Genomic DNA, 15994 nt, shown 5'->3' on the forward strand with positions numbered 1-15994 from the left:
TGAAATTTGGAAATAAGATAATTGTAGAACTGAGGTATGTAGGTAGTTTTGGAACTTCGTACTTATGTGTACTACATTGTACTGAATATCTTACAATTTTGATAGAACCGGCAAAGTTGGAATCCTGAAATTTAGAAATAAGATTTATTTTGTATTCTATGGGGTAGGCAGTTATGGCAATTCGTACTTATGTGTACCTGCATTTGGTAAACTTTTGATTTCGGTGAACCAATAGAACCGATATCCTGAAATGTGGAAATAAGATTACTGTCGGAGCGTAGGTTTGGGAAATGGAGGTGATTTTGGAAATTTGTACATATATGTACTAAATTTGGTACAATTTGGGTGAACCGATAGAACTAGAATTTTGATTGCATGATTGAGGTAGGTTTGGGAATTTGGAGTGTAGGATTGGGGTATGTAGAAGTTTAGGAAATTTGAATTTGTGTGACCCAATAGAGCTGGATTCCCGAAATTTGATATTAAGCTCACCGTTGGTGTTTGTTTTTAAGATATTGAGGTGATTTTGGAAATGTGTACAATAATTGTTCGAAAATAACTAAGTGGTACTAAATTTGGTATTGCGTGAAGGGATAGACCTAAAATCCCGAAATTTAATATTGAGGTCTCTTTTGTTATCTAGTGTTGAGATATGGTGGTGGTTTTGCAAATATATACTATAAATTATATTCGAAGAGTACTAAATGGTACTAATTTTGGATCACGGTGTCCAGGATGGAGAGATGTACATTGATTTGGATATGCGTATTAAATGTTACTAAATTTGGTATTGGAACTGAAATTCTGAAATTTGATATTGAAGTAACTGTTGGTTTCTAGGGCTTACATATGAAGACGTTGAAATAGTTTCGGATAGGAAAATGAGGTGTGCAATAGTTTTATCAATTTCCTCGTCGGTAAACTTTAAAATTAAATTTTTTGAAAACTTTTTGGTGTGAAATGTAAACAGTTTCCTATTATTCTTTCCGAAAAAGGAATAACTTAAATGAAATATAAAACATCGAAAGTCTGAAAATTTGTTACGATGTATAAAGGTTGGATAGGGGCCTAGGACTTTTCAAATTTTCTTATAGAGTAAATATATATTTTTTCATAAAGGCCCTTTATATCTATAAAATATCTTATGAATCGTATGCAGATGATTTTAATAATTTATTTTCTTTGCAGGTTTCTCACCTTGAATCTGAGGTAAGTGGAAATTTCCAATTTCTTTATACTTTTTTTGAATGGCATCACATTCAATATTAGTACACATACCATATATACATATGTAATTGTGGGAATTTGGATTATTCCGCACTGATATTCATTTTTTAAAAAAAATTTTGAACTACATTTCGAATTCTTTTTCAAACTCAAAAAAAAAAAAAAAATTAAAAAAAAATTAAAAATAAAAATTATCTTAAGATTGACTAGCTATATATATGTGTGTGTAAATATCTCGATGTGTTTCCATAGATTAAAGCAGCATATCAATAATTTACAAAATACGTGATTTTCTTTCATTTTTTCATTTAACAATTATTAAATAATGTGTTATATAACAGTTAGTTTAAGTTTTGGTTCTACTACTTGGTGGTGGTGGTGGTTTCTGTGTTCGGTTAGTTAATTTTAGGTGATCTCAATTAAATTTGAGGTTAGTAAACGCTATTCGCTAGTGGCGGTGAGTGTGAATGATGGTTAGACGTTTGAAATTCTTGGCCCGGATGTAGATGATGGGTGCCTGTGTTTCTATCATCCAGAATCTTTGTTAATTGTTATGGGATGGGCTATCGGTGAAGCGGTGCTTGGCGCGTGCTTTGCTGTGTGAGGCACGGCGGAGGGAGCTTACACTGCCGCCGAATTCATGATCTAATGATTCCGATGAGAAAGCTACAACGGTTTACAGAGAGAAAAAGAAAGAAAGAAAAAAGAGTGAAAAAAATGGCAGAACGAAAGACAAAGAAAAATGAAATATGGAAACAACTTTACAACAAACGCCCATTTAAAAAAAAAAAGAAAAACAACAACAAGGACAAGGGATACCAGTTAAAATTATTTGCAAGGATGTTATGGGTGGGAGTGGGTTTTAGGGGTGTTTCGTGCCATTTACAAGCAAACTGAAAATTAATGTCCTACAAAATGTATGTTCTACAGGCTCTATGCAATTCAAAACGAAAGCTAACAAAGGAAAATGCGGAAAATCTTGTTGGAAATATTAACCTTTATCCGTGGGCGACCCTAAAGTAAGACTGCTGAGACTGGAACTGAGATTGTAGGGTCGCACCAAAGGAACAATTGGCGTTTGTTGATCATCCCCGGGCAAACATATGGCCACCATGGCCTCTAGGCAATTTACAAACAGCTCTGAACATTCACCCATTACATTGTATTTGGTAAAGGGACCGGCAAAGCGCCACAGGCCTCCAAAACCACAACTTTGCAGAAAATGCAACTGCTGCTGCGATGGGTCCTCACTGGCCAACATATTTTGAATGATGCTTTGTACTGAGTTCAGGACAACCTGGTCGTGGGATACCGACAGGATGTTGTTGATTTTTTGGTCCAATAAAGAGTGGCTGGAAATAAAAATCGAAAAATTAATATTTCATTGTAAAAAATGTATTCCGAATTTCCAACATACATGACGGGGAAAACTTTGGGAAACACCACCGAACCCTCGGCAAGATATTGATACAGCACTCGTGTCTCATTCTCATCTGAGGTGTATTTTACCAGGGTGGCCAGCACGGTCAGCACCAAGGCCTGTATCGACAGATCCGGTAGGACTTCGGGATCGAGCAAAACATTCGATTCATTTGAAACGGAGGTGCGTGAACCACGTTCCTGTTTCAAAACAAAAAGTATAGAAGGGGGAAATATTAAATGTTTATAGAGGACTCCATAATGACCTACACACTACTTCAACCAAAAGAAAAAAATGGGATAAAGGATACGAAATAATTGCACTATTTAAAGCATGATTGTCGTCATGCAATAAACATATATTTGAATAATTTTTGTAGGTGCTACAATAATACATAAGTATACGTGTAGTGAGTTTGTATGTGTATAGGGTGCATGGTGCAGATATAGAAGCCATAATTTTTACGTGTTATATCCATGTTCTGAAAATGTATTCTTGTGTTAGGAAGAGTGAGGGGAAATTATAATCCTTGGTTAAAATATTTCGTGTCATATGTTCCTGGACTTTCCCATTAATTTTCTCAAAACCAGAGATAATTTTTGATAACTAAACTGGGTAATCATAAATGGTTCAGCAAGGACACTATAATCCCTAAAGATTTTCTAAAAAAAGAAGACTATTAAAATATCTCATATCGAGAGAAAAAAACGGAAATCCTATGGATAGAACTGTCTTAAAGACCCAAAAAAAATGTCTTCTCTAAAAGGCCTTTAGAAGACCGACCTTCTATAAAGAGGAGACTGTTAAATATTCTTCTAAAGATTACAGACCCTCCGAAGATCTCCTACAGACTGAATTTCTTCAATTAGTAGCAGACTTATATAGATAAAACACTTAAAGCCCCTAAGAGTCTTTCGAATTTATAGAAATCCGTTGCAGATGTCCTTTTTTATATGAGAGGTCTTCATAGAGGGCCAATATAAAAAGGAGACCTGAGCCTCGGAAAATCATCAAAGGCCAGAATACCTCCATAATGTTTTCCGTGATTAGCAGGCTCTTGGAAGTTATCCTTAAGATTTAGTAGTCTTCGAGGTTCTCTCCTAGCTAGAAGCTCTTAAGAAGATATCTTGTAGAGAGGACCCTAAAAAAGTCTTTTCTGAGAGTATTTTATCTCTCAGATGACTCAAAAGATCCTAGAAGGACAACTATTGATAGAATATCTCCAGTTCCATGGACCAAAGTCTTCTACATGTATAAAAGTCCCTAAGAAGATCTAGTATGGATGAAAGACCCCCAAAATGTCCTCTATGGACTCTTGTATATCTTAGAAGGACCAACGACACTCAGAAGGCATTTTAACGACTATTCTATGTAATAAGCTCATCCTAAGCTTTCCTCTAGGATAGAAGACCCTAGTAATCTTTTCATTACATAAGAAACCAATAGACGACTTGTATAGGTGAAAGACCCTCCGAACTCCTGATATTTATTCTGAAGACCCTTTCTGAAGCATATATAGAGAGAAGATCTTTATCTGCTCTTCAGCAGAGAAACTTTTGTGGGCAGAAGATGCAGAGAGGATCTTTCATCGAAACACAATCCCCAGTGTACTTTTATAGACAAGGGTCTCAGAGATTCTACTTAAGAAATGGATCCTTACAGGTCTTTCTATGGATAAAATACCATGGAGGCGCTTCTATTGATACAAATCCTTAAATAACTTCAGAGGTCTTTTTAAAGGTTCAGTAAGGATGACTGAAATATAGCCCTTAGGGGCCTCTGTAATCAGAAGACTCTAGGAGCGCCTAGTAGCTCTTCTGTAGATGGAAAACACTCAAAAGCTCTTCTGACGATAGGAGACCCGCAGAGGCTCTTCTGTAGATAAAAGATTCTAAGAGGATCTTCTATAGATATAAATCCTTTTAGAGGCTCTTAAATAGATAGAAGATTCTTCTATAGATGGAAAAGACTCATAGGCTCTCTGCAAAAGACTCCCAGAGACTCTTCGATAGATAGTAAGCCCTACAGCCTCCCTATAGATAAATGACCTCAAGTCGCTCTTTTAGACAGCATACTCCCAGAGGCTTCTTTTCAGATAGGAGGACCCCAGATATTCTTTTGTAGAGAGAAGACCATAAAAGGTTCTACTGTAGATTTTACGAACCTCAGAGACCTTGCTGTAGATAGATGCGTGTTAGTGGGTCTGCTATAGATAGAAGAGCCTCTAATTTTTTAGAAGGGTTTTCTTTTGATATAGGATATTTAGAGGGTGCCCTATACATAAAAAAACCCTCAGAGATCATTCAATAGGCATAATAAGCCCGGAAAATGTAGTAGGAACCCATACCCTCAAATGCCCTCAAAGCTCTCTGAACTTCTTCAAAAGATATAAGTGATAGAAGATCTGCAAAAGTCTTCCAGGGAAAAAAGTCTTTTACAGACAGAAGACCCTTGGAAGGTCCCCCGTGGACGTAAGACCCCCAATTGACCTTCTATGCGTCGATGGCCTTTTATCTAAGTATCCTCAGAAGCTCTCCTTATGTAGTCTTCAATGGACCTCAGGAGGCTTTGTAAAATACATCTCTTCCTTCGCCTTCTAAAAATCGAGGCATAGAAGGCCTTCAAAAGATCTTCAATAAAAAGAGGCCAAAAAGATCTTCTGCTGATCTACGTTCCTTAGAAGGTTCGAATGAAATGACCTCCTTAAGAGATCTTTAATGGATGAAAAAAACACTTTCTACGAATAAAAGTCACTCTAAGGCCTTCCAGATGTCTTCGAGGTATAGAAGGCCTTCTCTGGGAAGAAACCCCTCAGTATACTCCCAGAAGGTAAAAGAGAACCCTTAAAAGACCTTCTGCGGATCTACGTTCCTTAGAAGTTCCTTACGAATGAATATTCCTTAGGAGGTCTTAAAGAATAAAAACCACTCAGGAAGCCTTCTATAAATAAAAGTCACTCTAAGGCCTTCCAGATGTCTTCGAGGGATAGAAGGCCTTCAAATTGTCTTCTCTAGAAAGAAACCCCTCAGAACACTCTCAGAATGTAAAAGAGGACCCTGAAACTCATACAGGTAAAAGACCCTTAAAAGATCCGCAGAAGGATCTACGTTCCTTAAAAGGTACGAACGAAAGTTCCTTAAGAGGTCTTTAATGAATAAAGAATCCCTCAAGAGACTTTATAGGAATAAAAGTCCCTCTGTGGCCTTCTAGAAAACCTCGAGGAATAGAGGGCATTCAGAGGTTCTTTTCTGGAAAGAAACCCCTCAGAACACTCTCAGAAGGTAAAAGAGGACCCTGAAACGAATGAAAGTTCCTTAGTAGGTTCTCAATGAATAAAAACCTTCTATGAACAAAAGTCTGTTTGACACCTTCAAGAAGTCTTCGAAGGATAGAGGGTTTTCAGAAGGTCTTCTCCAGAAAGAAAGCTCTCAGGAAACTCTCAAAAGGTAAATGAGGACTGTCAGAAGGTAAGAGAAAAAATGACTCGCAGGTCTTCTAAATGAAAATCCTGAAAAAAATCTAAAAATAAAGGAGTTAAGGACTTCTACAGATGAAATTAGAAGCTATTCCACGCCTAAAATGTCTTTAGAAGGTCTGTGATGGATAAAAGACATCAACTTTTTTTCCAGGTGACTTCAAGGAATGTAAGTTTTGCAAAAAAAAACTTCTGTGACAACAAGACTCTCAAAGGCGGTCGGATGGGGGTAAAAGACTAGCAGAAGTTTTCTAAGAATAGAAGACTATCAGAAGGTTTTCCGTAGAAAGAATACTCACATAAGGTCAGCATAAAAACTGCCAGAAGGTCGTCTATGACCCCTCAGAAAATAGAAGATGCTTAAAAGGCATTCTATTGGCTAAAAACACTCAAGAGTTCTTCTATGGATAAAAGACTCACAGAAGGTCTTCTGGGGACCATCAGGTCAATCATGAATAGTTGTAGTATAGATTTTGGTTAAATTGCTATATAGGGGTAGAAAACCCTCAGAAAATAGAAGATGCTCGAAAGGCCATCTATAGGTTAAAAACACTCAAGAGTCATCTATGAATAATTGGCCTTGGTTAAATTACTTCAAAAATGTCATCGTTCGGAAGAAAATATAGAGGAAGCAATGGCCGATGTTAACACAAATATGAAAAGATTTGCGGATATTAAATTTTCTACGATACCATCCATGGACTGGTTTCCAATTTTGGAAATATTAAGTTCTCAATAACAATAAACGTTAAATTCTGCCTAATTGTTCGATGTATTATTTTTGGAAGTACAAAATTGATTATTAGTGAGGTTATGTTTTTGAAAAAAAGGAAATTTTAAACAAATCTTTTAACTTGTTACTAAAGTAGATATGAAATCGGAAAATTATAAAGTATTACCCTTCAAGTGTTTTCAAAATAGTTTTAAACAGTTTTCAAGTGTTTTCAAAATAGTTTAATAGTTTTTAAATCTAAGGTGCATGGTTTGTAAGAAACAAAGACAATAACAAGTAAAGTTCAACTAAAAACCGAAAACAGTGTAAAAAAATAAAAAAAAAGGTAAAGAGGAAAGTCTAAAAAAGAAAGTAGGAAGAAAGAAAGTAGAATTGATAACAGAAATTTTGGTTTATTTTATACCTGACGTTCTTCGATTCCACTCGCATTATTTGGATCTTTGGTGGTGGGTACCGAAAACGAGCGTTGAGTTTTGAATAAAACTCGAGCATTCTTCAGTCAAAAAATGTTTTAACATCGATTTTGATTTTGGCAAAAATATTTGATTTCGCACAACACAAACAAAACCCAAATGAGAGGAGGAGACAGAGGAGTAGATTTTTTTTGGTTTTATCGGGGCATGCAATAAAAACAAAAAAATATATAATTATATAATTTAGAAAATTATAGAAAATAAATTTAGGCACGATGACGATATTGGTTGGTGGGTGTGACAAGAGGTAGTTGTGATGGTGGTAGTGGTGAAGACATGGAGAGAAAGAATAGAATTAAATGCAAAATTTTTGTTTCAATTTTTTTTAACAGAATAGATAAAAACAACACCAATCAGAGCAGGCATTATCGTATTTATATATAGACAGGGAATGGTTTGATTAATGATTAAATAAAATTAGGTTTAATTTGAATAAGTTAAAAAAGAAGAAATTGAGATTTGTTTGATTATTATAGAGATTTACTTTAAAAAACGAAAGCCAAAAACAAGAGTATGTATTTTGAATATATAGAGGAGCATTTTGTGAGACTATGAAGAGATTCAGAAACCAATATATGCCTATAAACTATCTGTGATTCAAGAAATTTTAAAATTTCTATCGACCACAAATACAGGGTGAGATGAAGAAACTGTAACCAACTTCAGACTGCTGTCACTACTAAGCCACTGGTCCGACAGCTATTAAAATAATACCAGTGACAGCTCATTATATTGTTAACTAGCGTACAAAAGCATTTTGGTGAGAATTTTCCAGAAAAAAGTTATTGGTGATGGAATTCAAGCGGGATAGGGTTATTTCTTTATATTTGGCTGGAAAACCACAAGTGGCTATCGTTAGAGCACTCCAGCATTTAAATGTGAATAAATCTTTTGTGTATCGTACCATCGCTTGTTACCGTGTCACAGGTAGCGTAGCCCGACGTCAAGGAAGTGGACTGAAAAAACAGCAACATCAGCAAAAATAGTTCGAAAAGTAAAGAAGCGACTTGATCGAAACCTGCGTTGCAGTGGCCGAAAAATGGCTCATGAGCTAAACATATCGCAATATTCCATTCGACAAATATTGAAAAATTAGCTCGGGGTAAAGCCATTGAAATTTCAAAAAAGTGCAAGAACTTGTACCGCAACTGAAAGAAAATAGACTGAAAAGAGCTAAAGAATTGCTTCGCTTGGCCAAAAGTGATGAACTGCCGAATTCGTTGTCCAGCAGTTTGTAAACAAACAAAAGGATCATGTTCAGTTGCCAAAAAGGTCAGCTGAAAATGTGCACCTTCAGTTGGCCACCAGAACTCAAGCGCCGGCCATGGTGATGGTGTGGACCGCCATAAAAGCTGATGGTCACTCTCCACTCGTATTAATCAGAATAAATGCCGAATATTATGGTGAAAATATTCTGGAGGGCGTATTAAAGCCTTGGGCACGCAAACATTTTGGCCGCAGACCTTGGACATTCCAACAGGACTCAGCATGCGCTACCCAAGAATGGTTACAAAATGAGGTTCCTCAGAATAAATGCCGAATATTATCGCGAAAATATTCTGGAGGGTGTATTAAAGCCTTGGGCACGCCAACAATTTGGCCGCAGACATTCCAACAGGACTTAGCATGCGCCACCCAAGAATGGTTACAAAATGAGGTTCTTCGCTTCATTTCCTGCGCACAATCGCCACTAAAATCTTCGGATACCAATCCGTTAGACTATTGTGTCTGGAGTACTTTGGAAAGCTAGGTTGGCACTAAAAAATACCAAAATGTCGATCACCTCAAGCAAGCCCTTCGCCGGGAATGGGCCGAAATACCGCAGAGCAATATTCGGACAGCGTGCGACAGTTTCATTGGCCGTTTGAAGGCTATAATTCGTGCCAAAGGTGATCAATTCGAACAAATCTTTACTTATTCTAAAATTTGATCCTATTTCCGACATTTTTTGCTTTCATTCAAAAAATTAAAAAAAAAAACAAGTAAAAAAACATTAAGTTCGGCCGGGCCAAACTTTTAATACCCTCCACCTTAGGGTAAAGAAAACATTAGAAGAATGTGGCAAAAACCATTAAAATGCCGAATATCGGGAGGTACCGTTATATGGGGGCTCTACCAAATCGTGGACCTACACATGCAAGGTTCCGTCAACGGAGCTAGAACCCATTATGACCTACAAATACCAATTTTCAGACAAATACGTGAAAAAAGGGGCAAAAGTCATCAAATTACCGAATATCGGGAGGTACCGTTATATGGGGGCTATACCAAATCATGGACCCATACATGCAATGTTTCGCCACCGGAGCTGGAACTCATTATGACCAACAAATACCAATTTTTAGACAAATCCGTTAAAAACTGTGGCAAAAATAATCAAAATATCGAATATCGGGAGGTACCATTATATGAAGGCTATACCAAAACGTGGACCTATACATGCTATGTTTTGCCACACATACAGGGAACCGTTATGACCTACTAATACCAATTTTCAGACAAATCCGTTAAATAATGTGGCATAAATCATCAAAATACCGAATATCGGAAGGTACCGTTATATGGGGGCTATACCAGAACGTGGACCGATATATCTCATTTTCAATACCAACCATCCTAGACACAATACCAATTGCTCTGCTAAATTTTGGCGCTCTACGTCAAATAATGTGGGCTGTATCGTGATTTCAACAGACAGACGGACAGACAGACAGACAGACAGACAGACAGACAGACGGACATCGTTAAATCGACTTAAAATTTTATGCTGATTATGAATATATATACTTTATGGGGTCTACGACGAATATTTAAGGATGTTACAAACGGAATGACAAAGTTAATATACCCTCCTTTCCAAGGTGGAGGGTATAAAAATGTAAAAATTATGGCTTTTGGAATCGGATGTTAATTTCGTATTATATGAGCTTCATGGATATTCAAAATGTCGACCCTTTACGGGCGAGGTACCAGAAGGGGTTGTCCGATATATCCCATCTTCACTGCAGATCTTCAGTTAATAGAAATAATGGGATGTCTGCAATATGAAGAGAACCGAATTTTATTATTGCATTGGTTATTCGAAACTTTGACCCTTTGTGGTGGAGGTACCAGTAGGAGTGGTCCGATCTCTACCATATTTATAAAAGATCCTGTGTTGATAGAAATTCAGATGTGCCAAGTCTAAATGGAATCGGATGTTAATTTCACGTTTTATGAGCCTCGCGAATATTCATAAATTTTACCCTTTGTGGGGGAAGTACCGGAAGGAAAGGACCGATATATCCCATCTTCACACCAGACCTTGGCATAATAAAAATATTGTGATGTGTGTAATTTGACGACAATCGGACACTTTCATCACATTTTATAAGAGTAATTGATGGAGTGGACCGGTATTGTCCCTTTCCGAACTCGATCTAAGTTTGACAATAATATTACGATGTGCCTAGTTTGGATCAAATCAGATACTCCCTTCGAGAGTTATCGTGCGCACCAGCCAGGCAGCCAGACAGACGGAAGGACTTCACTAGATCGACACCAAATGTCCTGAAACAGATTTTGTCTAAAGTGACCTAGGGTCTAAAACCGTTATTTCGATGAGGCACGTTTTGGCCGTATGTAATGATATTAAGCCCCTGGCTGAGGGTTTAAAAATGTGTGAACAAAGCAGATACAAAGTAGATATATTAGCTCTCTCGATAATGAGGATAAAATGTGGTTCTATGGGTTACATTTTATCTATATAAGTTTCGAAATAGTCGTCCTATTTTATAGCGTTAAACCAATTTGTGTTAACCAATGGATTGCCAATAGGGTTCTCTCAAAGGTATCAAAAAGAAAATGAAGAAGAATGCAAATCTACCAAATCGTCGGCCAGAGAAGTGGCTCCCTATAGAGCCAATAAACCACTCAATTGGAGATTCAAAGGTCCGATATTTGGATCAACCCAAAAAGATTCCCATGAAATATTAGTCCTTAAACGCCCATTTTATGGACAGACACTCTTCGCCTTTAGAAGGTAAGTACCTCCTCAGGGAAAAAGGTAGATACAAACAAGAAAAAAATCCCTCAAGCATTTGAAAATAATTCGAAAATTTTCAACAAATTCCGAAAAATACCGTGTAAAGAAAATCCGCTATACCGGGGCTATACGAAGTCTCGGACCTTGTCATAGACTGTACTATCCATTACGATCTTCAAATACGAAATTTTAAACAATTCCGACGAATAATATCTCTAAAATCATCAAAATACCGAATAAAGGGAAGTATCGCTGTATGGGAGCTATACGAAAACGTGGAAGGAAATAAACTATTTACGAACTGCCTACTGGCAAAATACACATGTGTGCCCAATTTTAGCCTTCTATCTCAATTCGTTTGAAAGAATAGACAGACAGACGGACACGCTAAGTCGTTTCAGAATTTTACGCGGAATGACAAAGCTAATATATCCTTCATAGAATGGTGGAGGGTGTAAAAAATACACATTCTGATGAATATGTCTAACTGGCAGACAATTTAAGAATACTAAGAGAATATGAACGTAGGAGATCACCGTCGTCCATTGTGGCAGAATGACAGTAGGCTCGAAAAATTAGGCTTGTTTGGGTACAACTTATATAAGGGGACAAATTTTCTCTCCTTGATATCGAAAAAACAATCGATTGAATTTTCGATGGCTCCAAGATGACTCAGCCGTATTGGACTGTAGTTATTGGCGTAACACAGAACTTTTAATCCTGTTTAAAGACCTAGCCAAACCTACTCAACCTATGCATTATTCCCCATGGAGAAATACATATAAAAGACCAAAAGGTCTTGGTATAGATGACCAGAAGGTCTTCGTATAGAAGACCAGAAAGTCGTGGCGTAGGAAAGAAAGTCTTGGTATAGAATTTGAACTTGAATTTGAATTAAAATTAGGACAGAGAAAAACAGCCGTACCAACTGCGACAACAATCCTTGCTAGGCTCTTGAACCAACCATTGTAGATTTTACATAAGGAAAAATATATCCAAGTTTTGGCCCCATCCACAACAGCATTGGGCAAAAAAATTTTTACAGATTTGGAAATGTTCTGAAAACCATATCAATACCCCACAAGACTCTCAGGTGCTTTTCTAGCTTAGAGTTAATTATCAAACGGATTCTCGAATCTATCTTCTTCATAATCTCACATGTCACAAATCGCACTCAAATCTTACTGGAGTTATGTTTATCAAAAGAACGAAACATTCAAAAGTATATCACGATAAAATATCAACTTCAAAGAAGCTAAAATAGGATATATGTAATAGTTAAATATATCGGATATATAGTATATGTATATATATATATATATAGAGGTCCATAACATATAACCCCATTGTTGAAACCTACCGGTGGTGCAGGTACTTTATGATGACGGGCCAAATTCAATGCCGATTGATCGAGTATGTCCCAGGACTTCTGGCGTCGCGACAATGCCATGCTGCCCTGCTGGAAAAATAAGCCGAAAATTCCACCATATGGGTGCGGATAGTAATTAGTTCCCAATTTCAGTTAGATCTAGGTTTTTTTTCTTACATTCTGTGTGCCATTTGTGGTGGCTGCCTGATCAGTGGCTCCACCACCACTGCCATTTTCTGTGGGCATCTCGGCTGGCCAACGGGGTAGAGCATGTTTGACATGACATCTGGAACGGACCTCTTCCGAAACGGCCACCAAGGCAGTTAGATATGCCACACTATCGGGTGTCACCTCGAATTTATCACGTCTACAGGGTTTTGCAATTATGCCCAAAAGAATGGTCAAAATGCGAGAGGTGCGTGACACGGTGGTGGGGGTGGGATGACGGAAACCCTAGAGTAACAAAGAAATACAATTGAAATCATTTAATATCAGATGGTGTTGGGAGGTTGCCCACCTTGATCAAATGTCCCACCAAAGCAAAATGGAAATTACTACGGAACGACAGACCCACAGCATGATCCAGCTGCTTGAAATGATATTCCAGTTTTTCCCGGGTACCCATCATTACCTCTGCCAAATGGGCATTATCAAAACAGCCCTGAGACTTGAGGGTGTGCAGATTTTGTTCCAATAAAGCCAGACCGGCACCATACAGATTTGCCTCATCCAGTTGCAGAACAGAAATGGCCACCCAAAAGAGATTGCGATGTATGGGAGAGTCCTAAAAAGAAATGGGAATAATTGTGAGGTCAATTTTCTAAATTCCATTACTTACCGGCCTCAAAAGAGGTTGGATACGTGTCAGACACATAACAATGGCCTCAATCAGGGTTATATCGGTAAAAGCCTCCACAGCCTTGACTAGTTCCTTTAGCAACTCCTTCACCTCTTGATCGGTTACACTTTTACTGATACACCCAAATACAATCAACGCCCTTGGCTGTAAGGCTGGATTAAAGGCGAAAGCAAAATTCCTTGCCAAGGCCGTCCATGTCTGCAGCCATTGGCAATCGGGAATGTCCCTCATACATGACTCCATTATTTCCAGCAATGCATCGGTAATTACTTCCAGGGACGGTAGCGAAAGCCGCTCTCTATCGGGTGGCAAATTTTGCGAAACCCGTTCATTGCCCAACCACTTGTCCGGTGGATGGCGACAACTCGAACGGAATGCAGTGACAGCTGCCGATTTCACCTTGCTAATGCCAAAGAGTAAATAGAACTTAGGCAGCGAGAATTCATCCAAGGACAGACGCAAGACACGCTGGGCCTCTTCGGAGAAAATCGGCTTGGTACAGGTACACAATGAATGTATAATATTTATAACTAAACCATGGGTGGAGGCCCTCATCGAGAGCGATCCCGAGCAGACTAGTAGGGTGATGGTGTGGAAAAGATAGGGTAAATGGGTGGCCACATCGAGACAATTGTTGAACGACAACATAAGTAAGTAGCGTCCCAATATGGCAATGTCATCCCAGGTCTGGTGATTTTCCAGACAGGGCAGAGGGCTGGTACAGGTCTTGTCCATGACACGGCACATGCGGGTAATGACCTTCTTCGAAACCAGCTGGACATTGGCCGAGGCCAAGGCCACTGCTGTGTCCGCCATAATCTCCACCTGGGGCGATCCCAGGCCATAGAAAACCGATTTGTAGAGGAAGTTGTCCAGCACCATGTCAATGAGTTCCGGGATTTGGCCAATGGAGCCCCATATTTTCGCCTGCACCGAGGGATACATTTCCTTTTGTTCGATGGTCAGACAGATAAGTTTATCCAGAATTTGAGAGACCTTCACCTTCTTGGCATCATCGTTGGATTTACAAAACTTCACCAAATTCTTTAGCCATGGAGTCATGTATTCCAAACATAAATGCTTCAATTCGATGGTACTGCGCTGGAAGCCCTGGATACATTCCTCGAGAAACTCCAAAGTCAGATGCGGTTCATTGGTGGCCAGTTTTTCGCTGACCGATTTTATGAAAATGGTGTTGTTGGAGGGAATGCAGAGACCCTGTGTCTCCAGGAGTTGACCCTCAATTTTCAAATCAAATGTTCCCGTCAGGGCGCACAGCAAGTTATAGGCCGCTGTACGTAAATTCGGATCGGCTGAACCCAAATTAAGTAGGGCCATATTTAGCAGGGTTCCCGGTACATCCTTGGGTCTGATCTTCTGGTGCACCGTCACCGAATCCGGTTGACTCAGCTCCCAGCGGTTGCGTATGTGTATAATGGCCTGGACAATGTTGTCACAATCGTTGTGTATGAAACTTAATTGACCGCTCTCGTTGGCAATGGACAGGGTGAATTGGTTGTCATCGACCAGGCAAACTTCTTCGATTTCCGAGGCATAATAGACATCATTCAGTAGCACAGAGTGGGCCAAGACTTTGGTTTTTTCCGCCGAGGTTATTTGCAATGCTGTGGGACCAACTTTAATGGCCACCTTGGTATCCTTGTGGCTCAATTTCAAGGCATTGCTGAACACCTTGAGATCTTCATCCAAAGACAATGTGGCACCCGGTAGCTTTTGTTGATCCGGATCGATGTAATCATTCAGTTTGTTGGGCAAGTCCAAGAACATTAATTTCCGATTGCCCTGGAAATTAGGGAAAATTTAATAAGGACTTAAAACCAAAGAATGCGGGTCCACTTACCTTCAAGGGTGCCAATATCCGGTCATGGAATTTGGTGTATTCCCTTACCCAAGAGTTGCAATTGTAAATATAGACCGCATGGACATTTTCATAGGCCACCGCGGGCAATACATAGAACCATTTTTGCAGGAACTCTGTACGGAACCTATTATCCGAGTTGACATGGGTGAAATCGATGACCACCTCGAAGGTGGAATGGCAAAAAGGCTTCAACGTCAAGATGACATGATAAATCAAAAGATCGCCATTTGTTTCACCAATTCTGGAATAAGGAAAAATTAATGATTCTCATTTTGAATTGAAGGATGAGGTATAAGTTCTACGTACTTATATCTCCTGGCTATGTAGTAGAACACCGGATAACCCAGTTTACTGGTACCCGCCTGATAGAAAATATTCATGGCCTTTAAGGCCTTGAATTCCTCCTTTTCATGCATTTGGTGTTTTACCATGATTTCTTCGAAATTTGTCGACGACATGTCAATGGAGCTCCAACGGGGATAGGAGGAGAACATCATGCTAGAATGAAAAATCCAAAACAATTAAAAAGGAT

At 38.7% G+C, this 15994-nt stretch overlaps 1 protein-coding gene across 3 annotated transcripts in view; it reads right to left on the minus strand.

Annotated features, from left to right (window-relative positions):
• Window positions 1–15994, minus strand: part of LOC101901207 (neurofibromin) — a 38931-nt gene that overhangs the window by 11753 nt on the left and 11184 nt on the right. The window contains exons 15-24 of one of the 3 annotated variants that reach the window (XM_020038076.2): window positions 15769–15960; window positions 15442–15703; window positions 13560–15383; window positions 13239–13505; window positions 12899–13174; window positions 12713–12811; window positions 7259–7348; window positions 2645–2847; window positions 2224–2579; window positions 1609–1893 (exon numbers count right to left, since the gene is read on the minus strand). In XM_020038076.2, the coding sequence (XP_019893635.2) occupies window positions 1772–1893; window positions 2224–2579; window positions 2645–2847; window positions 7259–7348; window positions 12713–12811; window positions 12899–13174; window positions 13239–13505; window positions 13560–15383; window positions 15442–15703; window positions 15769–15960 (3691 nt within the window). In that variant the 3' untranslated portion in view covers window positions 1609–1771. Of the gene's footprint in view, window positions 1–1608; window positions 1894–2223; window positions 2580–2644; window positions 2848–7258; window positions 7349–12712; window positions 12812–12898; window positions 13175–13238; window positions 13506–13559; window positions 15384–15441; window positions 15704–15768; window positions 15961–15994 lie in introns of those variants that run through there. The other 2 variants (XM_059118164.1, XM_059118163.1) reach the window with 2 other exon arrangements.

Source organism: Musca domestica, unplaced genomic scaffold (genome assembly GCF_030504385.1).
Source record: "Musca domestica strain aabys unplaced genomic scaffold, Musca_domestica.polishedcontigs.V.1.1 12, whole genome shotgun sequence".
In the NCBI taxonomy this organism is placed as follows: domain Eukaryota; kingdom Metazoa; phylum Arthropoda; class Insecta; order Diptera; family Muscidae; genus Musca; species Musca domestica.